Here is a 25,140-nt window from a genome sequence, read left to right as displayed (position 1 = left end):
AGGAAGCTTTGGCAGGATGTGCTCCAGCAGAGCAAAGGAATAAAGCAAAAAGACCAAGACGCGGGACACAGGGAACAGAAAACCCAACACAGGAAGAGCAAGGATGATGATAGACATCAGAGGGCAGCTGGAGGGTGGAGGATTCCAGGAGGGAGCTTGGCAGGGGGCAAGGGCTACTATGAGTTATCTGATGCTTCTGTTGAAAAAATTTATTGACAGGTATTTGGCAGATGCCTGTGCACTGTATAAAAATCCAATACAAAATAATCAAATAGAAAATAAACAACTAAAAAAAGGCAATTTTTAATAAATGGAGATAAAAGTTAAAAAAGGAATACAGCATTTGCTTATTTATATATATTTATTTCACTAACATATATATTGTCAATAATAATGTAAAGACTGATGATTGCGCTAATTGTATAGGGAACAGTGAGAAGTAGGGTAGATTGATGATTATATGAGAGCATTCTTATCTATCAAAATGGCAAAGAGATTAGATAATATCTGATTGATTAGCAAAGAAATAGCAATATAAGCACATTAAAAAATATTGGCTAGGTGCAGTGGCTCACGCCTGTAATCCCAGCACTCTGGGGTCCACCCAGCAGGTGGGTGGATCTCTTGAGCCTAGGAGTTTGAGGCTAGCCTGGCAACACAGTGAGACCCCATCTCTTCTAAAAATACAAAAAATTAGCTGAGCGTAGTGGCACACACATGTAGTCCCAGCTACTTGAGAGGCTGAGGCGGGAGAATTGCCTGAGCCTGGGAAGTCGAGGTTACAGTGAATTGTGATTGCACCACTGCACTCCAGCCTGGGCAACAGAGTGAGACCCTGTCTCAAAAAACAAAACAAAACAAAAAAAGAAAGGAAGAGAAAGGAAACTGAAATATGGAGGGAAACAGAAGAAACTGCTTAAGAAATGGAAATTTGTTTCCTATAGAGAGCAGGACCCATGGATCAAAAGGCAGGAGAGTGCTGTTTTTCATTACTGTAGTTTTTAAAGTATCATTTGACTAATTATATGCATGCATTGTTTTATTAAAAACGAGGTTAAAATTTCAAATGAATGGGATACTAAAAGCTTATACCCTATTTGACCATGTTTCTGATAACCGCAGGTAACAAAAGGACAACTGTGACCAAGGAAAAGGCTGGGGGGTGGGGGGCTGACAGAGGAAGGTGGGGGCAGCAGCAAGGGCTAGCAGAGGGACACTGCCAGGAAGTGAGAACTTGGGGCAACAGGTGGCCCTGAGTATGGGTAGAAATATCTGACCCCACCCAGGGCTGTGACCGAGGTCGGACGGAAGTGCAGGGAAAGACCAGCAGCCCACGGGAGCTCACTTGTAAAGCACTTTGTTTACTTCCTGCTGTCTGGAATTTCACAGAGTGAAGTCCAGTGGGACCTCTGGCCTGGCCACCTGTCCGCACAACACACGGGGCCCAGGAGGCTTTCCCTGGCATCATTTGCAAGGAGGCATCATTTGCATTCACCTTCCATTTGTCTGACCTCAGAGGTGGGACCCTCTGCTTCCTTCACATACTTGATAGTGGATGGTCAGGGGCAACTTCCAAAATTCCTGGCCTCCCTGGCTCTTTCAACAGGAAACTGAAGCTCAAATTCAGTTCTCAGGGCTGCGGGGCGAACACTCTGGACACCACAGCCAGAGCTGCACTAAGCGGCTGCACTCACTGAACCGGCCCTCCGAAGGGTGCTACAATATGGATCTGATCACAGCTCAAATTCCACCAGGTAGTGACCTTGGACAAGTAACCTGACCCCCTCCCAGTCTCTGTGTCATCATCTGAAAGGAAGAGAGAATATCCCACATTTGCAGATCTTTGGTGAGAAACAAATTACGGATCTAAATGCTCAATAATTGTTTGACCCTTCCCCCTGTCTGCTTATACCAAGTAAGCATCCACCATAAAATCCAGGCAGCCAGGTGTATTAGTCTCCTTTTGCCGCTGTAACAAATGACAAGCTTAGTGGCTTAACACCAATTTTTAATCTTACAGGGCAGGAGGTCAGAAGTCTAAAATGACTTTCACTGGGCTAAAATCATGGCCTGTGTTCTTTCTGGAGACTCCAGGGGAGAATCCGTTTCCTTGGCTTTTCCAGCTCTAGAGACTGCCTGCGATCTTTGGCCTGTGGCCCCTTCCGCCCTCTTCAGAGTACATCACTCCAACCTCTGCTTCCCTCCTGCCCAGGACACCTGTGATTACATTAGGCCCACCCGGGTGATCCAAGACAATCTCTCTATCTCAAGATCCTGAACTTAAACACAGCTTAAACTTACCCCAGGTAACACAGTCACACATTCCAGGGATTAGGACATGGACATCCCACCACACTTTGTACGAAGTGCACCTGAACTGAAGTAACTTAGTCAGGTGTAACTGACACCGCCCCTTGCCCTCTGCTCTCCCAAGAATCATTTTAAGGAGACTTTACTAAGGAATCATGGAAACAAGTTAAAAAACAACTTAAAGGCCAGGCGCGGAGGCTCATGCCTGTAATCCCAGTGCTTTGGGAGGCCCAGGCGGGTGGATCACGAGGTCAGGAGTTTGAGACCAGCCTAGCCAACATGGTGAAACCCCGTCTCTACTAAAAATACAAAAAATTAGCTGGGCATGGTGGCCGGTGCCTGTAATCCCAGCTACTCAGGAGGCTGAGGCAGGAGAATAGCTTGAACTCGGGAGGCAGAGGCTGCAGTGAGCCGAGACCGCGCCATTGCACTCCAGCCTGGGTAACAGAGAGAGACTCCATCTCAAAAACAAACAAAAAACAAAATAATTTAAGAAGCCAGAATAACAGGAAGTGTGCTGCTAGTTTCCCAGGATTACAATTTACTTGTAAATGTACTGAAGAACTCTGAAGTTCTCCTTGAAATTTGAAATATTTTAATACCTATGTCAGACTCTGACGGCATCCTAACGCCCCCAAGATCAGGGCAAGGGGTGAGGGGTATCTGACACCCAGCTGAAGTCTCAGCCTCTGCCCAGCCTGGGTCTGGAGCCAGAAGAGGTCCCCATAGACTCGGGCTCAGCATGGCCTCCCCAGGAAGGTTGCTTCATCGGTGGTGGTGATGATCAAAGCTGATAGCTTGCCCAGGACTAGTGAAGACACGTCAATAATCTGGAAATACTTTCCATATTTGCTCACCAAATTTCCTAGGAACCGGCGAACATTTCTACCTCCTTTTTCTGGCAAAACGAATCCCTGTGAAAATGGCTAATGAGGTACAGTAGAACCCAGTGTCACAATCCTTGCTACTGCTAAATTAGAATTAGCTCAAGGTTAAACTGCGTTCTTTGAAGCATAACTCAACACAATAACTGTCTAACATATCAGTTCAGAAAAGACTCTCCACTTTGGTATGAAATAGAAGCAGTATTTTTAAAAATAAAACTCGGTGGCAGTAAGTCAAACTATAATCGTAGGAAAGATACTTTACAGGGAATTCTTTCTGGCTGAAGGCCCTGCCGTCCCCTAGGGCTGCTGGGCAGTCCACTGATAGATCATCACAAGGATTAGATCTGTCCTTTGCCTTCAACAATGAGTCTCTATGTTCCAGGGGCAACCAAACACGAACGATGTTGTGTTCATCAGCCTGTCCCTCTCTGCTCCCTTAAACCCTCCGAACGGTGGTGGATACCACAGCGCGGTACCAAGTCCAGGTGTAATCCAACATTAACTGTCAAGGTCAGCTTACAGCGAGAGCTCATTATGAGCCATGGTCTCGACAGGGTGCTGTCATCTAAGCTTGTAACACGCCTGAGGTCGGTGGCATCTGCTATTTGCCCACTTAAGCAGGAAGGGAGGTTACTAAGTCGTCTGAGGTCAGTAGCACACCCAGCAAGTGCTGGGATGCAAATCCAGGGAGGGTGACTTGAGTCCCGGCTCTTAGCTACTGCGGTGTTGCGAGGCTGTAACCTGTAATAACCTAACATTTCTTGTGACTAATCCAAAAGGAATGAAGAAAGGAAATTCTTCACTCTTTTCTAAATGTATTTTTTGGGGCACTCTGTATGCTGGCCAGAGGGGATCTGAATAAAGCCAAGTAAAGGCAGTTAGGTCCTGGAGTGATGAACAAAGAACAGGGCTGTAGAGTGGATTAAAGGGTCTGTTCCGTCTGGGGTCAGGGAAGGCTTTCTGGGATAGGAGAGACTTCACTGTGACACAACCGGGTGCCCTGGGAGGTTCACAAGGAGGAGAATAACATGGCTATTCTGACTGAATCCAGGATAGGGATCTTTGAGGTCAGGTGCACCTTCAGTGGCATCTCTGCCCTCAGGGAGACTCTGCCCTCAGCTCACCTGCACTGGGCTCCCAGGGCAACCGCCAAGAAAACAATGCTCCCCTCACGCAAAATGCCCACATAGCTTTCAGACCTAAAGTGATGCTACTCTCAGGAAATAAGACAGGAATGTGGCTTTACAAGAGTCCACCTGGTCACCTCATGCATCTCTGTAAGCCCCTGGACCTTAAAATGGCTTTTCTCTTCACCATTCCTCTGCTCTTCTTCATAGTAGCTATTATATGGTTCTTAGGCACAATTTAAAGCTGCTTTTTAGATTTACTAAACAATTCTTAAGTGGAATGTTAAATTTTTAAAACAATCAGTGTTTTGTGTGGCCATCCCCTAATATATATCTTTTCCTGTCGGTGACTCTCAAGAACCAACATGAAAGCTTTCTCACCTCACATTTAAATTTGTTTCTGCTGGGCGCAGTGGCTCATGACTGTAATCTTAACACTTTGGGAGGCCAGAGTGGGAGGATCGCTTGAGCCAGGAGTTCAAGACCAGCTTGGGCAACACAGAGACCCTGTCTCTAAAAAATAAAAAAATTAGCCAGGTGTTGTGGTGCACATCTGAAGTCTCAGCTATTCAGGAGGCTGAGTGGGAAGGATCGCTTAAGCCCAGGAGGTCAAGGCTGCAGTGAGCCATAATCAGGCCACTGCACGCCAGCATGGGCAACAGAGCAAGACCCTTTTTCAATCAATCAATCAATCAATCAATCTGCACCAGTGAAACCTTGCCGACACAAGTCATTCCTCTACCCTTAGCACAGTCCCTCCTGTCACAAACAAGGGACCTGATTTCTCAAAATATAATTTATGTCAAAATATCTAAGTAAACCTAACAAATGTAACAAGAATTCTCTCTTAAGCTGGCTGCTATGGCTTGAAAAGTTAAAGGAAAGCTTCGGTTCCCAGATTCTACACAAGTGAATTAAATACTGCCAACAAAACGAAACCCAACTTAAAAGTTATCTTCTGTCCTAAGATATCTCTAAAACTCATAGCTTAATGAAGCAGAATGCCATTTATGTAACTACCAATCCATGAAAAAAATAAAAACTACCTGAAATCATAAAATGTTTAATCTTCTAAAATAACTTGATTTCTAAGGGTCTAATCACACAGACCCTGAAGCTATGACAAATATCCAATATAATCACACTAATACAGGCCTAATGGACTGTACCGAAAACCCGAGAAGCAGTCCTTGCATTTTAAATAGGTGCGTGATACTGCTGTTTGCACAAGGAACCTCTGTGTCTCTGCTCTAATTCTCACAGTGAATTCTAATTATGCAGACCATCAAAATTATTCAGACTTACACTAGATAGCATCTTCAATTTTCTACTTGGTAGAGATTTGTTAGGCATATAGAAAAAATTATTAATTAACTCTGAGAAAGAAGACTTACATTCCTCGTAGAGCCCAGTGATTCCTTCAACTTATAAGTTCCCTAGTGACTTTGATATGATCTCACTATGACTCATAAGCATGAGTCAAATTATTCACTTGGCAGCCTTTTCCTAGCTCCAATCATATTCTAGAGAGGTTTCTTACATTGATGCTTCCCATCAATAAGTTTCTCATCATTTCACTTTTCAGATGAAACCTAAGGGCACACAGGCAGATTCAAGGAAAAGCCAAAAGAAGCAAAATTGTGAAAACGTATCACACTCCTCACTAGATGTGATGGCAAGGGACAATTTTGCAGACCTGGCCTCTGGTCCACGGCCTGTATCCATCCAGAGGCAGTATGAAGTGACTTATTCATGGTGACTCTGTCCACAGGGCAAGGTGGATCCTTCTAGTGCTCCTGCTTCCCTCATTTCTAAACCAAATGGCTCAAATGGATGTGTTTTAACCTCCTCTTAGATCCTAAGGTCCCTTAGCTTACAGAAGACATAAAGGTATCATGGGATGTAGCAGACAATTAATGTAATAACCTTTTTCTGAGAATAATCTATTTTTCTTTTCTCCAACACTGTGAGGTGGGTGACTGCTGAGAAGCAGTGCTCTAACCTGATGGGGCAGTCCCCAGGGTGGGGGCGTGGGGCTACAGCTTTCCTTCCCCTTCCAAAACCTCTGGGGAAGGGGAGCAGGGGCAACTCCATCAGTTCTAGCTCGACCTCATGGAGGAAGTCCGTTTTTAGAGTATTCTCGAGAGGAACTCAAGGAGATTAAATAAGCAACGAAGAACAAGCCTCTAGAATGGCTCTGGGGAAAAAAGCCGTTCTGTCCTTTTTGCCCTTATTATGAGAAAATGCATCCTTCTTCCCACCTCTGCCACCGTAAAGATATGTTTCTAGACAAGCGCTCTCTTTAAGTCCCTGGAGATGAACAAAGCCTCCATGCCACACCAGGCGGGCTTCCTTCCCATGGGCCTCTGCACAGCCCCAGGCTCTACCAGGCCCCAGTCTCGGGATGCAGAAATCATGGAAAGGTCTTATAAAGACACCAGACACTGGGAGAATCTCTGCCACAATTCCAAATTATGTCCTCTTTTAGAAAGTCCCCACTTTTTAAGAAGTAAAATACTCATTAAATCCCCTAGCTCGGTGGACTGTTGACGATGTCTCCCTATCTAACTGTAGCAGTGTGCCAAGCACAGGGCTCCAGAGATAGGCAGGTGGGGGCCGCCTCCTCCGGCCTCACCCACCTCTGCTCCCTCCAGCCCACCCACGCCTCCAGCTGCACAGTTGACTCACCATCCAAACAGCTGCTTCCCCCAGAAAGTAGACCAGGGCTCGATGGCAATTCTTGTGGCAAATTTAATAGAAGAATATGAGACTCACCCTTACTTCCCACACATAAAACACTGCAGGCACTCCAAATCCTTACAGACATATGCACTTCGGAATCAACTCAGGCATGCACAGCATCCCTGTGCTGGAGTTTATTTTAAAAAACAACGCCCCAGTTATCACAGTTTCTTTTTTTGTCCACCATTCTCCATAACAAAAGAAGCTACACAAAATTTGGGGGGAGATACTGTCTTTGGAGACTGTCACATTTGCAGAGGGGTCATGAATAATGATTCCAAAGCTCCTATTTAACTTCTGAATCAGGCAAAGAATAAGTGACAATATAAGAATGAATTTTGTTTACAGCAATATCATAATACAGCATTGAATCATTACAGTGCAGTGGTTGTAATTAAGTCCACAATAAAATATTCTTAGCTCGAACACCAGACCAACTAAAATCACCAACTGCTCACGAACCAAAATGATCAGTGCAAGCAGTTGTGGTCTCAATAGTGAAAACCAAAATGGGTAAGGCTTTTCTGGCAGTGAGTCTCTGACATGAACAGCTCCCTCTCTGCTCAGCGAGGACTTGGCCGCCCTCACTTGGAGTCTTGGTCTTTCTTTTCATCTAAAAGGGCGGAGTGGATCCCCAGCTTTTTCAGTTCTTCCACCAAGTCCCCATTCTGGTGCATCTGCAGAAGAATGTCACAGCCCCCTACAAACTCGCCATTGAGGTACACTTGCGGGATGGTGGGCCAGTTGGAATAGTCTTTAATGCCTATGGAGAAAGAACATTTATTTGTTATTTAAATGGTAAAAGCTGAACCATTCATGACTAAATATGTAATTTTGACCCACTAGTAGCAGACAACCCACTGTCCCTCCCTGGCTTCCCCCAATCTTGAGAACACTGTGCTTGCCACTAACAGCATGAGTTTTTGTGTCAAAGAGACCAGTGGTTAGGCCCTAACTCTTCCAATTACAAACCGTCAGCCCTCAGACAAGTCACCTGACCTCTCATCCTGTTTCCACCCTCATCTCCCAAGGTTTTTTTTTTTTGTGAGAATTAGGTAAGCAAGATTCTCAGTAAAATACCTGATACATTGCGGACCTCAGATTAATGGCAGAGGACTGGACTGGGTAATGCAAGTCACATAAGATACATAAGGCCAAAATTCTCCATCTACCAGTCAAGCTTCAAGCGAAACAAAACTTGAAGAAATGTCACAACCAACTTCATTTCCAAATGGATCCATCACGGTAATTCATGGCCAACTCGGGCAATCCCACCTGTGCACTTTTCATGACTGTGACTGTCTAAGTTGGTGCAGGCCGTCAGTCACTTCTCCTCGAGATGACGAGTTTTTTGTTTTTTTTTTTAATTTTTAACAATTACTTTTACCCAGGGAAAAATCCCTGTCCCACAGCTATGGGTTGTCAGTTCCCATCTATCCAGCCACTGTGATGGGCTCTCTGTGGAGTGGATGATGAGGCTCTGTGCAGAACCCGAAGTGACTGGTGAGTCTAATGAAGGCCCAGAGCTCAGCAAGGTCCCTGTCCAGGGCTGAGGGGTGGGGGAGTGAGACCCGCTCTGCTCTTAAGCGCTCACAGCAGCCAAGAAACCAACCAGCATGCATGTGATCAGTCCTGTGTGCAAATGGCTCTGACGACACACATGAGATGAGGGACACTCTGTGACAGCGCAGCTGTGCGACTACTCTGTTCAATTCTGAGCCACAAGGATGATGACTATAACAAAATGGTAAGAAAGAAATGTGGCTTCAATCTTCAGACATAAAAGATTACTCTTAACATTCCTCTTCATCAGTCTACTTCCTTTTCTACTTGTATGTTGAGATGACTGTGCTTTCAAAAACATAGTCGGCCATTAAAAAGCCTGTATTGGTCATGTTAAAAACGAAGATGGTCAAAGCATGGCATATAATAACTAACACTTATGTGACACTTTTATATTTACATAGATAGATATTTTTAAATGGCCAAAATGAGCATATGGATAAACAAAACGGAAAAGTCAACAGATTATTCAAGTCCAGTACAGTTTACACAAATCGATTTTTATGTAAACAAACTAAAAATACAAAAACTTGCTCTTGATACCCTATAATTTATTATCAAACATTTTCCAAATAAAATTACTGATTTCAGTTATATCACAAGTCCCAATATACAATTTATTTTTTTCTTAAAAGTTATTGCCTTATTAAAAAAACTGACTTTGCTCTAAACGACAGCCCTAAAGAAAGCCCCTGAACCAAGGGCTTTATCTGCCTTCTCCAGACTTCACATATTAAGAAAGGGTTACATTGCTCTAGGCCTCCAAAAGGACACCTCTCAGCCACTCTGGGTGCTAGTAAAGAAACAACAGCTAGCTCTTTGGCAGCTGCCAATAAAGGGTAAATTCCATTAATCATCAAAATGTCTTTATAATGCCAAATATCTAGACATAGTAGAATACCCTGATGAATTCAAGTTGTTCATCATGGTGATGTTTGATGCTCCATCAACAAAAACAACTAGCATAATTTGTGTGTTTTTTTACTTTCTTCAAACTCTGTCCTCAAATACAAAGTCTATCAAAACTCACTTTTTACAATGATGCCGATTACAAAACTTTTACCTTTATGATGACTGAGAGCTGGGTGCGAGAATTAAGAAATATTTAAAGTAAACGTGAGCTTCTTTTCATTCTCTTCAACTTTCTTAAATACCTTTTATACAAATGAATCATTTATGTGCATGAATGACCTGTTTTGTTTCAATGAATAATATATTGTGTGAAGCTTTCCATGATAATCAATTTTTACTGATTTATTTTGGTGGATGTCTATAATTTCTGAAACACACCAAAAATGGAAATAAGTTTGCTGCCTGAGAACTACCCAAAACTACATGTTTTACCCAAAAAATACATGTTTTTAAAGTAAAATTGCTTTTCATCAATCACTTTTATAGTATCACACTCAATTGAAGCATTGGGCTTGCCTCATTGATTAAACTTTATGTTGCTGTTGATCATACGTCCTGACTACGAGAGAAGGGGAGACCCCCAGAATCCTTACCACCAAAACTATCAAAACAAGCAGGCTTTCAGACATTCTCAACACCCAACACACACAGCCACATGCAAGTGATACTAACTTCTCATGAGCCACCTGCCTGTTCTTGACAGCAGCTGACAGTTTATCAAAATTAAACTTTGCTGCTCCTTTAATTTTTAGATGAATAGGTGTAATAGGCAGCTGGCATCAAGGCCAAACGTTGGCACCCTTCTTAATGACTATGCTCTTTTCCATTTTTAAGAAAGTTGATTACCAGTTTAAATATTTAAGGAAATACCCAATTGCTTCCTATAGAGTGAAGTGAGAAACTCCTAATAATAAAAGACTACTCTTCATAAGTTGAATATTAAAATGAATCCTGCGGATCCACAAGTAACTGTTTAAACATGGTTAATCTCTCTCACACTTTAGTTTTCAAAAACTGCAATATGCAGTGGTAGTTCTTACAAATATCACTTGAAATTAACTCAGAATCAGAGAGCTACTCCTGAAAATTAGAAAATCACATCCAAGAATGAATTTTAATGATAATCATTATTTCATATGTGATAGGCAGTGGTGATTCCATCTGGGGCAGAAAATGCTGACTGCAAAGTTATATGGCAGAGTAACACTAGGAACTGCGAGTTAGGAGGCTATCTTATAAAGTCAGTTTACACGCATCTAATGCTCCACCAAAAAAACCCATACAAACAAATTCATATTCCAAAGTATCAACCCAGAAAGAGTACAGAAATGTACTTTAAAATTCCCTTCCAGAACTTTCAAAAGGTATTTTTCAAAATTCATCACATTCAGAACACTGGACATTACTCCTGATTTGGACACTAAATTACGAGAGCAGCATAATCATAGTTTTCTTTCTTTTTATTTTTCCTGGAAGAACTTCACTACAGTAGCTTCAGAATCTGATGTGAGTTCCAACTCTGTCTCTTACCTACCAGACTCTGTGATCACCACCTCTGAGAGTCACAATTTCTTCATAATCTCTAATTTAGAGAATGGCGTTAAGTCGAGATAAGATGATCTGAGCTGAAAGCATGGAAATCAGTAGACCCTCACTAGAGGAAAAGCAAGGCACAGGGCAGAGTGGGCAAGGCACAGGCTTAAGGATCAGTAGATCTGGTTTGCTAGCCTGTAAATGTAGCCTCAGACAAATCTGTTAATCTTTTAGCCTCAGTTTCCTCATCCGTGAAATGGAAATATACTCTACGCCTCACATATTATGAAGATTCCATGATATCTAAGGAATGAAATGAATTGAGCTCCCAGCACAGTACCAGGTACAGTGTGGACATTCTCTCCATACCAACATGCTCCACCACCCACCCTTCACAGTAATGCTTTTCTGAGAAAGACAGGCAACAGAAAAAGCATAGGAAAATAAAGCAGGAAAAAGTGATTAAGTATACCCTAAAGTAATAAAAACGCCATTCAGGCCAGGTGCGGTGGCTCACACCTGTAATCCCAGCACTTCGGGAGGCCAAGGCTGGTGCATCACCTGAGGTCAGGAGTTCAAGACCAGCCTGGCCAACACGGTGAAACCCTGTCCCTACTAAAAATAAAAAAATTAGCCAGGAATGGTGCCAGGTGCCTGCAATCCCAGCTCCTTGGGAGGCTGAGGCAGGAGAATCGCTTGAACCCGGGAGGCAGGGGTTGCAGTGAGCCGAGATTGCCCCCTGCACTTCAGCCTAGGCAGCAGAGTAGCACTCTCTCAAATATATATATATATACACATATATATATACATATATACATATATATACATATATACATACATATATACATATATATATACATATATACATATATATATACATATATACATATATATACATATATACATATATATACATATATACATATATATATACATATATACATATATATATATACACCATTTATTGAGTTAAGGATTACTGAGTTTCACACTCTTTAAGCGTTTTACAAAAATAATCTTATTTAATCTTTACAAAAATCTGACAAGGCAGGTACAATTATCCCTACTTTACATAAGATGAAGAAACTAAGGCTCAGAAGGGTTAAGTAACTTACCGAAACTCACAGTGACAGCGCAGTGAAACCAGGATTTATATCCAGGCTTCCAGGAGTACAAAAGCCCAGACTCTTAACCACATGCTACCTGAGTCCCTCACCAGAGGTGGCCTCTACCCTCTAGCTGCCATCTCACTCCTGCCCATGAGCTACAAGTGCACTGCACACAAATCTGCAATATATGAGACTGTTTTATGCCTTTAACATTTACATATACAAATGGTATTATGCCATAATTACATGTTTGCAACTTGCTTTTTGACTAAATATTGTATTTTTGAGATTCAGCCATGTTAAGTACATCTAGATCTAGTTCATTTTAACTACAGTTTAGCTTTCCATCATATGACTAAAGTTTATTTATCTGGGCTGCTGCTAATAGACCAAGATCCCTTCCTGTCAGTTTTTCATTATTGCAAGCCATGCTGCAATGAGCGCCAACACAGGTATCCTTACACAGAGGTCCCCAACCTTTTTGGCACCACGGACTGGTTTTGTGGAAGACAATTTTTCCATGGACCAGGGAAGGGTGGGGATAGCTTCGGGATGAAACTGTTCCACCTCACATCATCAGGCATTAGTTACATTCTCGTAAGGAACGCACAACCTAGATTCCTCACGTTTGCAGTTCACAATAGAGTTTGTGCTCCTATGAGAACCTAATGTCGTCACTGATGTGGCAGGAGGAGGAGCTCAGGCGGTAAAGCTCGCTTGCCCACCGCTTACCTCCTGCTGTAAGTCCTCGATCCCTGGCCTGGGGGTTGGGGACCCATGTCCTAACACACACATGCAGAAGTCAGTGTCTAGGCCAGGGACAGATAAACTATGGTCTTCAGGCCAAATCCAGTCTACTTCGTAATTAAAGTTTTATTTTCATAAATAAAGTTTTATTGAAACTCAGCCTGCTCATTCATCTACATATTGCCCATGACTGACTTCAGGCTATGTAACAGCAGAGTTGAATAGATGCAACAAAAACCACACAGCCCACAAAGCCTGACGTACTTAGTCTCTGGCCCTTTACCAGGGTAAGTTTGCAGATCCCCCTCTCTAGAATATACACCTAGGAGTCACGCAGCTGGGTCTTAGGCTCTGTTCACCCGTAGCTTGACTGGGTACTGATAGTTACTCCTCCAAAGTGTTGGTACCATTTTATACTCCCATCTGCAGCATACATGTGCACCACACAAGCACATACACACAACTTGTTATCCAACTTTTAAGGTTCACCAGCATGACAGGTGTTTCACTACTGTCTTCAATTCCCTGATACTGAAAAGGTTGAGCGTATTTTCAAATGCTTAATAAACATTCAACAACAGGATATGGTTATTCAACAAATCATTTGAGTCCCTATTCTGTCACTGTTCCAGATGCAAGGACTACAATGATGATCTAAATCGGCAGCAAATGTTTATAATGCCTTTAAGGCCGAGTTTGCAATATAACGATAAATAAAAGCAGTATTTATTTATTTATTAAAATGCTCACTGAAAGCTTGCTTTGCATAAGCGGTACACACAGCGCCACAGGCAGTGGCATAAGACATATTCCCTCGTCTCTGGAGGGCAAAATACTATGTATAGACAAGCATGGTCTCAATGTGTTAAAAAAAAAAAAAACTGTTAGGAACTAGATCTAAATGTTAATACAATAGTTTCCATAAATTACAGGTGATTTTCCTTCTTTAAACTTTTCAGTGTTTTCTAAGTTGCTTCCATGAGCATAAGTTCCTTTATTAAGACCAGGATTAGGAAATGATGATGTCAGTCTACTGGGACCTGATCCCTTTGTGACTGTCTTCTGTGTGCACTCCAGATAAAAAGAGAAGGACAAGAAGGTCTTGAGAAGGCCAGAACACAATGCTGCCTCATAGTCACCTTTGTTCCTTGGGTCACAGTCTCAACATGTGTCTGTATCACACTCCTGGGAACCCAGTACTCAAAACTAGGAAAGAATGTTTTCCTCCGGTTTAGGCACTTTGTAAAGTTCAGGTCTCCTTGGCATAAGAACCAACAAAAGGCCAGTTTTGCAAGAGCTCCGTTCCTATTACTAGAAATGACCTTGGTTCTGGTGTACAAACATAGTTTCGGCTGGCAAAAGCAAGCATCGGACAGCCCATTAGTTGCTCTTGGTAAATAAAGCTGTATAGGGAAGAGGGGAAGAGTCTTAATACCCTGGCTGAACTAATCCCCATTTGGGGAACGTGCTTTTACCACCCTGCCCAGTCCAAATGTTAATACTTACTAATCTTTACTTTTCTAATCAATAAAAGAGGTATGTTATATTCAATATATATGCAACGCGTTTATTAACCAAAATAGCAATCTGATGAAACTCAGTGGTCAAGGAATGTAAGGGTTAAATTCCTGTTGCTGCTGTTTGAAAACTTAAGAAAGTAAGCTCAGAAACCAGACACCAGACGTGGATAAAAGACAGAAAAATAAAATGTTATCAGTACATATTCGTATTTTTGCTCCTACTTTCCGTTTACTAGCTATATTCCAGCATATCTCATTTCCAGTTATATTAAACAAGAGAAAATAAATTCACAAACCAAAGACCCTCGAAACATTATACTAAGCGAGATAACAACACAGCTTTTTTACTAGTGCCATATTGGCAATTTGCAGGGGACTCCCTGCAAGGTCTCTGTCAAAAGACTGCAAAATAGTTACTCCTCTTTTAAGCAGAGAAGCTGTCTTTGAAGGAAGACTGCAGGTCCCTTGCCTTGCACATGATAAAACTGAGCCCAGTAACTGGTGGCATACTAGTTGACAAGGAAGACAAAAGGGTCATGAAAATAACACATGGTAATATTACATATACGTGGTAATTTGAACCTGCCCTCTCGACTCCTCAACTTAACATGCTTTCTAGGTCCCACCCACCACCACTATCACCTACAGCAAATGGAGGATCAGTTATCCCCAAGAGTCTTTAAGGACTAGATAATCTGGGAAAAAATACATTTGAAAACCATAAAGTGCTAATACGAAGCCAGCTACCATTTACCGGGTGCTTTCTGTGCCAGGTAAGATAATACACACTTTCTATAATTTTTACTTTGGCTTCCTAACAAAAACTTTGCCAAATTGTCTCATTATCCTCAAATGCAGTTGAGTGACTTAAGTTTTACACCTGATTAGCCACAGAAGAGGATGTCAACCCAAAGCTTTTCCAAACACCAGCCTGTCTCATCATTGTAAGCAATGACTATCATTAGTAATTTCAAATTTAGAGTAACAGAGAACCTGGCACCTATTTTTAGCACACAACTGGCACCTCTTTTTAGCTAGGGACATGCAGGGACTCAGTCACTGAAAGTCTCTAACTGGGATGCAGGTACCCTAAGTCACTCTCTAGAAGGAAAAGGTACAGCCTTCCCAGTTTTCCACCAACCCTGACCATCCTGGCCAAGGAGCAGGCCCTTGTGCCTGGCCTCTTCCTCCTCCCCTACTCAGATAAGACTGGCGAATGCACGTGGAGTACTTGGAAAAGATGCTTATTAGCTGCAGCCTTCCCTCTCCCGGCCTAATCCATCTGGCCCCTGGTGCCCTGGCCCCCTGGGCTCCAAGGCTGAGCCAGTGAGTTAGCCCAGGGCCCAGGAGCCAGGGCTGCTTCTTTTCCCCACAAACCTCTCCAAGCCCTGGCCCACATAAATTCAGCCCTGTGCTTGAGTATCTAAAGCCAAATGTCATGACTCTTCCCCGACAACATAGATCCCGACTAAGGTCAGCCGACAGCTGTCCCAACCCTTTGCTTGTAGCAACCACAGAGAATGATGCTTGACACCCTGAGCCGTGAGCCAAACGAGATCAGCCTCCGACCTCACTAGCCTCAAGGGCAACCTCAGCCCTCTCCCCACCATCGACAGCCCTAGACCTTACCCACGAGTAGGCCAACGGCTTCCAACCTCCCCAAAGTGTCCGCGAAAGTACCTATCTCACAGTGGGTCCTTACTATGAGTTTCCTAACCGTGCAGAGCAGTCAGGCAGCGGGCCACCCTCCTCCGAGTCAGTCATTGACAAATCGCCCCGAAACGCCTATATTAGCTCGAAGTGAAGATAACTGAACCTTTAGGACTTTACCAACTGCTCAAGTTGGCAACAGTACAGAGCCCCAGATCCTCAAGACCCGGTGAGATCAACTACACCCTCAGCCCAGACTCTACTCCAGGGCAGTACTCCTCGCCCTAACCCGGCTCGAACCTTCAGACAGACCCCGGCGGATGGAGCCCCGCTCCCCAGCCCGGCGCGGCGGAACCCCTCGGCCTCGTGCAGCGATGCTCCTGGGCCCGGGGCGGAGGGCGCCTGCCCGGCACACTGGCCTGACCTTGTCGGAGCTCGGGGTCGTCCAGCACGTTGTAGGCCGCGTAATCGCGGACGCCGTGCAGCCGCAGGATCTGCACCACGGCGTTGCTGAAGCCGCACTGGGGCTGCTCCGGCGTCCCCTTGAGGAAGACCACCACCTTGTCCTTCTTCACCAGCGCGTCCAACTGCTCCGCCGAGCCGCCGCCGCCCGCGCCCGAGCCCGCCGCCCGCACGCCCGGACCCCAAAGGCCACCGCCGCCCGCGCCGCGCCCCCAGCGGAGCAGAGCCGCCGCAGCTCGGCCGAGGGACCCGCTCATCTCCGCACGCAAGCCGGAGCCCACGACGGCCCGGGCCCACAGCTGGCCACCCGGAGCGCTCCCCGGCCCGCGGCAGTCCGACCCGCCCCCTGGAGGCCCTCATTGGGCCGGCTCTAAACTGCCCTCCGTGATTGGACAATACTGATCAGTAATTGCTCGATTCTACCAATCACGTTGCTCGTCCCGCCCGGCAGGTAGGAGGTGGGCCTTATGCCGGAGCCGCATCCTACTGCCTTACTATTGGTCGTCGGCAACGCTTTGTTAGTTAATTGGAGAGACTGGATGTCCATCAGGGTCACGCTTGCAGGGCAACGAGAGGCAAAACAAGAGGGAAGACGACTTTCCTCCTGTGAGCCAATGAGGCCAGCTGGGCTACCCCGAGACAACTGGGAGAGGCGCGGGACTCGCCCGTTCCGCGGAACGCCGGGAAGGGGTCACCTCCTGATGAAGTTTCCGGTTCCGGTGTCAGCGGCGGTTGAATTGCCATGGCAACGCGGTGGGCGCGCGCTTGTCGTGTTGGTCTCTTGGGAGGTAGCGGGGCTAGGCCGGGCGGGTATCCGCCTCTCCCAGCTTAGGTGAGCGTCCCCGGGCGCCTCCGGAGCGCCGCGGCCGCATGCAGTTCGTCGTGGCGGGGAGCCGGAGCCTGACCGGGGTTCCAACGCTCGGGCCGTAGCCTTGGCTCCTGGACTTTCCCTGGCTCCGCCGCCACGTGGGAGCTGAGGCTCTGGGGCTTCCGCCTCCGGCGCGCGATTATTTCTCTAGAACAGTTTTCATTTTTAAAATTTGTAAAGCGCTTTTGCCTGTGTGATTTCCTCTGGGTTTTTTTTTTCCTTCCTTTTTGTAGAGACGGAATTGGCGGCGGGGGGCGGTGGGTGGGTGGGGGCGATGTCTCACTTTGTTGCCCAGGCTGGTCTCGAACTCCTGGCTTCAAGGGATCCTCCTGCCTCGGCCTCTTAAAGTGCTGGGATTACAGGCGTGAGCCACCACCCCCGGCCGCCTCTGAGTTTCCAGCCTCGTTGGCCCTCCAGCCTTTTAACCTGTTGAGCCTAGGATCAGGAAAGTTTTGTTGAATGGGGAACTAAGAAGTGAATTCGTTCGTTCGACAAACGTTTCCTGAGCAGCCGCTGGGTGCTAGGCGCGGTGCCAGCGCGGAATGTCCAGGGAGACCTGGTGCCCAAAGCTTGGACCCAGCGTGAGAAATGAGAAGCAGATACAAAGCAGTGTGGGAGTGCAGAGGAGACAAAGCAAGCCTCATTAGGCCCATTGCTTGCTCTGCTCTCCCTTGTACTTACCAGTGCTTGACAATATACAGTTATTTACTAGCTTGGTTATTGACTTCCTACCCGGCACTCAACTTTATTCACTGCTGTATCCTCAGTGCCTAGGACGATGCTTGGAACGTGGTAAGTGCTCCTATTGGCGGGAAGAATAAATCCGGAAGAGCAGGACCAGTGGACTTGCTACATAATCTGTAGTCTTGGAGCCGCACAGGGTTGGTGGTACCCTCGAGCACACCAGACTTGCAGAAAAAGCATACTCCAGAGGAAGCTGAGGCATGCCTGCTCGAGAGCCAGCTGTTCCATGTGCAATTTTCCTCTGATAGTTACTGGTCACTGTTGCCACGGTGATAATGACTGGGCTATGTCATTATCTATCCGCCAACAGTAAGAGAAGCTTTGCAGTCGAGATATTGTTTAGCAGATGGAGTGTTTTCTGTTGAACACTAAGTACTGCCACAAGTTACTTTTTTTTTTTTAAACTTTGAGTATTTTTTTACAATGTTGCTGGAGGTGATCTGTTTATGCTTTGGGAGTGTTCGAATTTAAAATCAGAAAATCATGTCAGTGAGTGAGTCTTTCAAATAATCCTTCGGCATGAAACCTGAGCCTAGTAAACTATGAAAGTAAACTCGGGACATTACCCGAAAGTCTCAATGTCATATTTTCACCCCCATCAATATTATTGATGATTGCTCATTTTCTAATGTGGGACCTGAAATTTACCAGGTGCTTAAAGAATCTTTTTGTTTTTCAGATTCATTGATTCCAGGTAAATCAGAGGAACAAGCAACATGAACAGAAATATGTAGAAAATGCTATTATGCAGAAGCATAATTGTTGTTTCAGAAGTCCAGCATCTGGTGCACTTAGCAATAGAGAATATATTAAAGTCTTTCCAAAATAACCTGTTGTTCCTACCTGTGTTGTAAGTGTTTTGTTTGTTTTTAAGTAAATATTGGTGATTTGTTGCCAAAAACCTAAACTGTTTATTGCTGTCAACTTAAATAACGAACAGAGAGAGGCTCTCTCAAAGAAAATGGCATTTATTCAGGAATAGAGCATTGCAATGAGAAAATGCAGGTGATAGTTAACTGTGTGTATCCTGGGAGATAGAGGAAGACAAAGGTCTTTAAAGGAAAAATGAGGAGGGTTACATAATTGTTTTGAGATAATTATTTTTGACTACAAGGATCAGTAACAAAGGTGACACCAGTCCCAGGTTGGACAGGCAGGTGCTCGGCAGGCATTGCAGAAGTATTTTTTGTGTAAGATTGAGATGGCCTTTGTGCAGGATTGTGGTTTTGGAATCTTCTGTGATCGTTTTTGCTATCAGGCATTTATGCTTGCGAACTCTTTATGGCCTTCCCTGTGTCTATTTTGATTCCATCTTTCTCATTGCCCACTCTAAACTGTCTAATTCTGCTTTTATGTTGACTGAGATCGGGAGAAGAATTTGCAAACTTATATCCTGAGACAGAACAGTAATAAGGAGTATCGTGTTCCTTACCTAATGTATAATATTGGGCTCAGAAGCAGTTGTCTTTTTTATTTGTTGAACGTTGTATTAAGTTGAGAATGCAGCTGCCATTAAAGATTAAGAGTAATCCTTGAGAAGGAAGAGTACAAAGCCTGTGTTTAGCTAAATCATAGTGAAGTTGCCGTGTTTTTGTAGAATATGATAAGAACATACAGTGTGTGAAATGCTAAGGATATGGAAAAGCATGTTGGTGCTCTTTCAAGGAGCTATTTTGATAGCATGACCAAGGGCAGGAAACAGATCGTGTATCTGAACCAAAGAAATTGAAACAATACATCTAAATTTAAATTTTTAATAAAACAATCCAAAATATAGTGAAATACTTAGCACCAAACGTCAGTGATCTTAAGAAGCAAAGAAAACAGTATTCAAAATACTTCGTCCAAAGTATCAGACTTTTGCATAAAGTTTGGCATTTTGGTTTTGAGATTCCTCTTTAGTCCTATGATGAAAACATGACAAAATATACATCTTAAATAAACAGTTGTCATCAGTCTGCATCTATGACCAGATGTTTTGGGTGTTTTGAGTAAATGGCCTGTCTTAGTATGTGATGGCTTCCCGCCTCGTGAACATTAGTGAAGAGGTGAGGGTGGGAAGTACTCAGAAACTTCTGAGAATCCTGGGATTTGAGTCACAGGATTGGTTAAACCCCAAACTAAATAATCATGCCGTGTAAACATGCTGACTCAGGCATCCTAAAAATGTTTTTCTTCCTTGTGTTTATTTATAGATAAGGCTTTACTATGTTTGGTAGAACTCCTGTTTTCTATCCACTTCTCCAAAAACAATTTCACCATTGAATTCATAGTGTAAACCTCCACATATCTGAGATAGCTTCTTCCATTTATCAGCCCCAAATGAAGAACTAGAGTTCAGATTATTGAACTGAAGGTGATGCTTTATCTGAGCACTCCACATGTCAGTGTTTCTGTACCTTTACTTTTTTAAAAAATTATTTTTTAAAAAGATGAGGTCTCAGTAGGTTGCCCAGACTGGTCTCCAACACCTGGTCTCGAATACTCCTCCCGCCTTGCCCTCCCAAAGTGCTAGGGTTACAGGTGTGAGCCGCCGCACTGGCCCTGTTCCTTTTATGCTCAGTGCTGCATTCTTGTTTGTTCTTAGAAAATGAGAGGGTGTGTTTGCATGAGAACGTGTGGTACAGAAGTGTCTATCTGAGCTGGCCAGAACGTTCTGCAAATGTCATATTAAGGGCAAAGTGGCTGCTTGGATTGTACAAGGGGCCGAACCACCACGCATTCCTAAGCTAAAATAGCAGATTCCGTTGACCTGAGCTGGAACCTGAAAGCTTCCTCTGTGATGCACTGAGCTATCATCTAGTAGTTTTAGAGCATCACTGCAACCCTGGAACTAACTGGATTCCCTGACAACACCAAAAATAATGTAATGTATAAGAAACTGAAGCAAAATGCAGCCCTCAGAATTTTTCTAGTCCCTATTGTGGAGATAGAAATGCTTGTTGGATTTCGACTACCTCTATCTGACAAGGCAGCTGGTTTATTAATACTTCTTTGGCCGAGGCTTTGCTCATGACTGCCGCCCACATCTTGGAGACAGGAAGGCAGGCCAGCCTCCACCGTGTCACACAAGTCCTGCTCCCTTCGCCTGCCCTGAGTCACTGGGTCACTGAAGAGAAAGGGCATGCTGTAGATCTGGTTAGTTCAGTCTAGAATAGACCGTGGGAGATAGATGAGCATTTATGAAAAGCCCAGATGCCATGACAACCCAGTTTTGTCCTGGAATTTGGATAGAGGTGTAGTCCTGGGTTCTGGTCCTAAACGTCGCTGAGTACTTGAGTTCTTTTTGATTTTCCTCAGATTTTTCCACATCTATTTTCCCCTTTCTGGATTTTGGAAAAATCCAAATTGATGTCTGCCAAAGTTTGTATATAATCGAAGAATTTCTTCATATAAAGGCTGCAGCGTTGTAAGAAATCTGTGTGTACTTTCTCTGCTCATAAATACCCCCAAATATTATCATCTTGCATAGATTGTACTTTTTTGTTAAATTTTTGTGTATATACATGAATTCATTCGAACCATACATTAACCCTAGGATAACAGTTCTCAGACATTTTGGTCTCCAAATTATGTTTTTTTCTAATATAATATGTTGATAGACATTAGCACTTGTGTCTCTAAGTTTTGTTGCCTTCACATGCAATTTCTGTTTTCCTGCTGATTCATAGCATCACCAACAAGTCCTGTAGAAAATCAACTATCCCAGTTATCTTTGCTGGCTCTGCATATATACTAGATACACAGATGATTTTTGGGCTTTGTAAATTAAAATGACAAAAGTTCAATCCAGAGATCTAATAGCTGGACGTGGTGGCTCACATCTGTAATCCCAGCACTTTGGAAGGCCAAGGCGGGCAGATCACCTAAGGTCAGGAGTTCAAGACCAGCCTGGCCAACATGTCGAAACCCCATCTCTACTAAAAATACAAAAAATTAGCCGGACGTGGTAGCGGGCACCTGTAATCCCAGCTGCTTGGAGACTGAGGCAGGAGAATTGCTGTAACCCAGGAGGCGGAGGTTGCAGTGAGCTGAGATCTCGCCACTTCACTGCATACTCCAGCCTGGGCAACAGAGCGAGACTCCAACTCAAAAAAACAGACAAACACAGAAAACCAAAAATCTAATAAAAAAAACTAAGCCTATAGCCTGCTGTTTCTGAAAGTTGTGCTCCTCTTGTCCCCACGCTGCTTTCTCGCATTGAGGGCCAAGCTCCTCGGCTGCGTGCCTTGAAAGTCATACACCTGTTGGACTTCATTCTGTTGCAAGCCTTATTTAATAACAAGGACATGGGCCTGAATCATATCTCCCGGAAAGTGGTATTGAGAATTAAGTGGTAATCGTAAAACTTGTTAAGCCTTTTGGTTAAAGGTGATGAAAGAATTGTTTATTTTCCCCAACTGCCTGTTTAATGGCAGTGTTTTGTAGTGTTATGTGTTTCTTTTTTTTTTTAACCAGCAGATAGTTTCTATAACTCAAATTATTACATTCCAGAGACCTGAAAAGGTCCCTAGATCGCAGAATAGAAAGAGTAAGGAGGCAGTGCTGTTGTGTATCCAACCTGTTAGGAAGATTTATCTGTTAGCAGAAGTTTATGTCTCCCTCTGATAGTCACTGAGTTTGCAGCCAGAAGAACATTTAGGAAATTTGTTTTCTTTTGAATAATTGCTAAGATGTATTGCCAAGGCCATAAATACACTTTATCATGAGTCAGAATTTCACTTTGTACTTCAGTCTTTGAGCTTTAATAATTTCATGCCTTCAAAATGCAGTCTTGCTATTGTGGGAACCCATTGCTCCAGCCTTCTTCAATCGTTCATCTAGGCCTGGCGCAGTGGCTCATGCCTGTAATCCCAGCACTTTGGGAGACCGAGGCGGGTGGATCACCTGAGGTCAGGAGTTCGAGACCAGCCTGGCCAATGTGGTGAAACCCCGGCTCTATTAAAAATACAAAATTAGGCGAGCATGGTGGTGGGTGCCTGTAGTCCTAGCTACTTGGGAGGCTGAGGCAGGAAAATTGCTTGAGCCCAGGAGGTGGAGGTTGCAGTGAGTCAAGATCGCACCACTGCACTCCAGCCTGGGCGACAGAGTGAGACTCTGTCTCAGAAATAAACAAATAAATAGAAAACAGTTCATCTAGCAAAAAAGAAATTCACCCCAGTTTAATTGCAGATTCAAGTTAGAAATGGGATGAGGCATTAATTATTCATTTTCCTTTGCTGGCAAAAAAAAAATGGAGGATTTTAAATTTTTTTGTTCTCCTTTTACAGCCAGAAAACTCCTATTTGCTAATTCTAAACTTAATATTTTTTGAAAGGGTATCCTAGTGAGATATTGTTAATTGATATCAAATTTTAGTGAGCCACAGTTTCAAAGAGTTTTAATAAAAGACTATCAAAAGACTGGGTGTGGTGGCTCATGCCTGTAATCCCAGCACTTTGGGAGGCCGAGGCAGATGGATCACCTGAGGTCAGGAATTTGAGACCAGCCTGGCCAACATGGTGAAACCCCATCTCTACTAAAAATACAAAAAATTAGCCGGGCATGGTGGCGGGTGCCTGTAATCCAAGCTACTGAGGAGGCTGAGGCCGGAGAATCACTTGAACCCAGGAGGCAGAGGTTGCAGTGAGCCAAGATCGCGCCATTGCACTCCAGCCTGGGCAACAAGAGCAAAAGTTCATCTTAAAAAAAAAAAAAAAAAAAAGACTATCATAAAACAATTACATTTTGTTTAAAAAAAAAAGGAGTTTTTTTTGCATAAGCTTTATTACATAGGCAAAATTGGGTGACTTGAGGAGAAGATGTTATATTGGCAAACCTTCTTCCCTCTCCAGATAGACGGTGATCTGGCATTTTCATATCATAGCTGTATGAGTGCAGCCTTGAGGGGACATGCCAGTCTAGTCGATGTGAAATCAATGGGATATTCCCGTTGGTTCATCTCTTCATACCATGCAGCCACAGATCCGTGATAATCCACACATACTATTGGCTGTCTAATTACAGAGCAAATAATATCCTCTTACTTGAAGGAATTTTTACTTGTGTTCAGAAAAATAACACATCTTTCAAAGTCATTCTGGTTTTGAGAAATACATTTTATAATAGAATGAGTCTCTGTCTTTCCTGGCAAGGCAGGTAGGGGGCACTAGTCTATTTTACTGAGGAAGCTGGGGCAAGAGCCAATAAGGGCTGCCCCTGTAATTATACATTCTCTGGGAATTAATCATTTTGCTCAATTCTAGGAAAAGTCTCTCAGTTCTTACCCAAGTGCTATTCTTATTTTAGGGAATAGCTAACTTACTTAGTTTTCTAATATAACCACAACAGATCAGAAGCAGTAAATTTTAAAAGCAGAAAGAAACAATGACTGAACAGTAAGTGAAAGGTGAAGCACTAAGAGGCAGACATTCTGGGGTTCTTCTTAAAAAGCAGCATTCTGGGGCATTCGATGTAAGGAGGGGCGAACAGTCTTCACCCGTGACTGTTCCTTGTGCACTAGTGCCTTGTATTATGCTTCCGAGCAAGAAAAAGAAATTCTTTTCCACATGCTCTGAATAGGAAGTCAAGGAAACATGCAGTTTATTTTAGCTTGCCAACAAAAACTACACACACACACACACACGCACACACACACACACAGCTTAAGGTTATGTTAAAAAATAAAAGGAATACTTTACTCCATTGTGCCAGATAAAGTTATTCTAACTCTGTTACATACTTCATGTTCTTGGAAGACACCTTGGAAATACCTAGTACATTTCATCAGGTGTTGAGGGACTGAATAATACTGGTGTAAAGTTGAATTTTTCTAACTGTGTAAACCAGTGGGCTTGATGAGAGAGCTCAGCCGACGTTACGTCAGAAAGGGCCGTCCATAAAGTGGTTCTGCAAATGCTGATGTCAACCCAGGACACACAATTAGAGGCCTCAAAGAATATAACCACCTCACTTGTCCTACTACCC

The 25,140-nt window shown here is 43.7% G+C and overlaps 1 protein-coding gene and 1 non-coding gene across 2 annotated transcripts; one reads left to right on the top strand and one right to left on the bottom strand.

Annotated features, from left to right (window-relative positions):
* Positions 1 to 7,169: 7,169 nt before the first annotated feature.
* GLRX5 (glutaredoxin 5) lies at positions 7,170 to 16,907 on the bottom strand. Its single transcript, XM_003832923.6, has 2 exons — positions 16,525 to 16,907; positions 7,170 to 7,829 (listed from the first exon to the last, which is right to left on the bottom strand). Exons 1-2 carry the CDS (start codon positions 16,817 to 16,819, stop codon positions 7,651 to 7,653), a joined length of 474 nt encoding a protein of 157 aa, XP_003832971.2. The 5' UTR covers positions 16,820 to 16,907; the 3' UTR covers positions 7,170 to 7,650.
* A 1,378-nt stretch (positions 16,908 to 18,285) lies between these two features.
* LOC112437091 (small Cajal body-specific RNA 13) lies at positions 18,286 to 18,560 on the top strand. Its single transcript, XR_003025754.1, has one exon. It is a non-coding gene; the product is annotated as a small Cajal body-specific RNA 13 (non-coding RNA).
* The last annotated feature ends 6,580 nt before the right edge of the window (positions 18,561 to 25,140 follow it).

Source organism: Pan paniscus, chromosome 15, assembly GCF_029289425.2.
Source record: "Pan paniscus chromosome 15, NHGRI_mPanPan1-v2.0_pri, whole genome shotgun sequence".
Taxonomy (NCBI): domain Eukaryota; kingdom Metazoa; phylum Chordata; class Mammalia; order Primates; family Hominidae; genus Pan; species Pan paniscus.
Note: the sequence above shows the minus strand (reverse complement) of the source record. Positions and strands in the feature narration are given on the sequence as shown.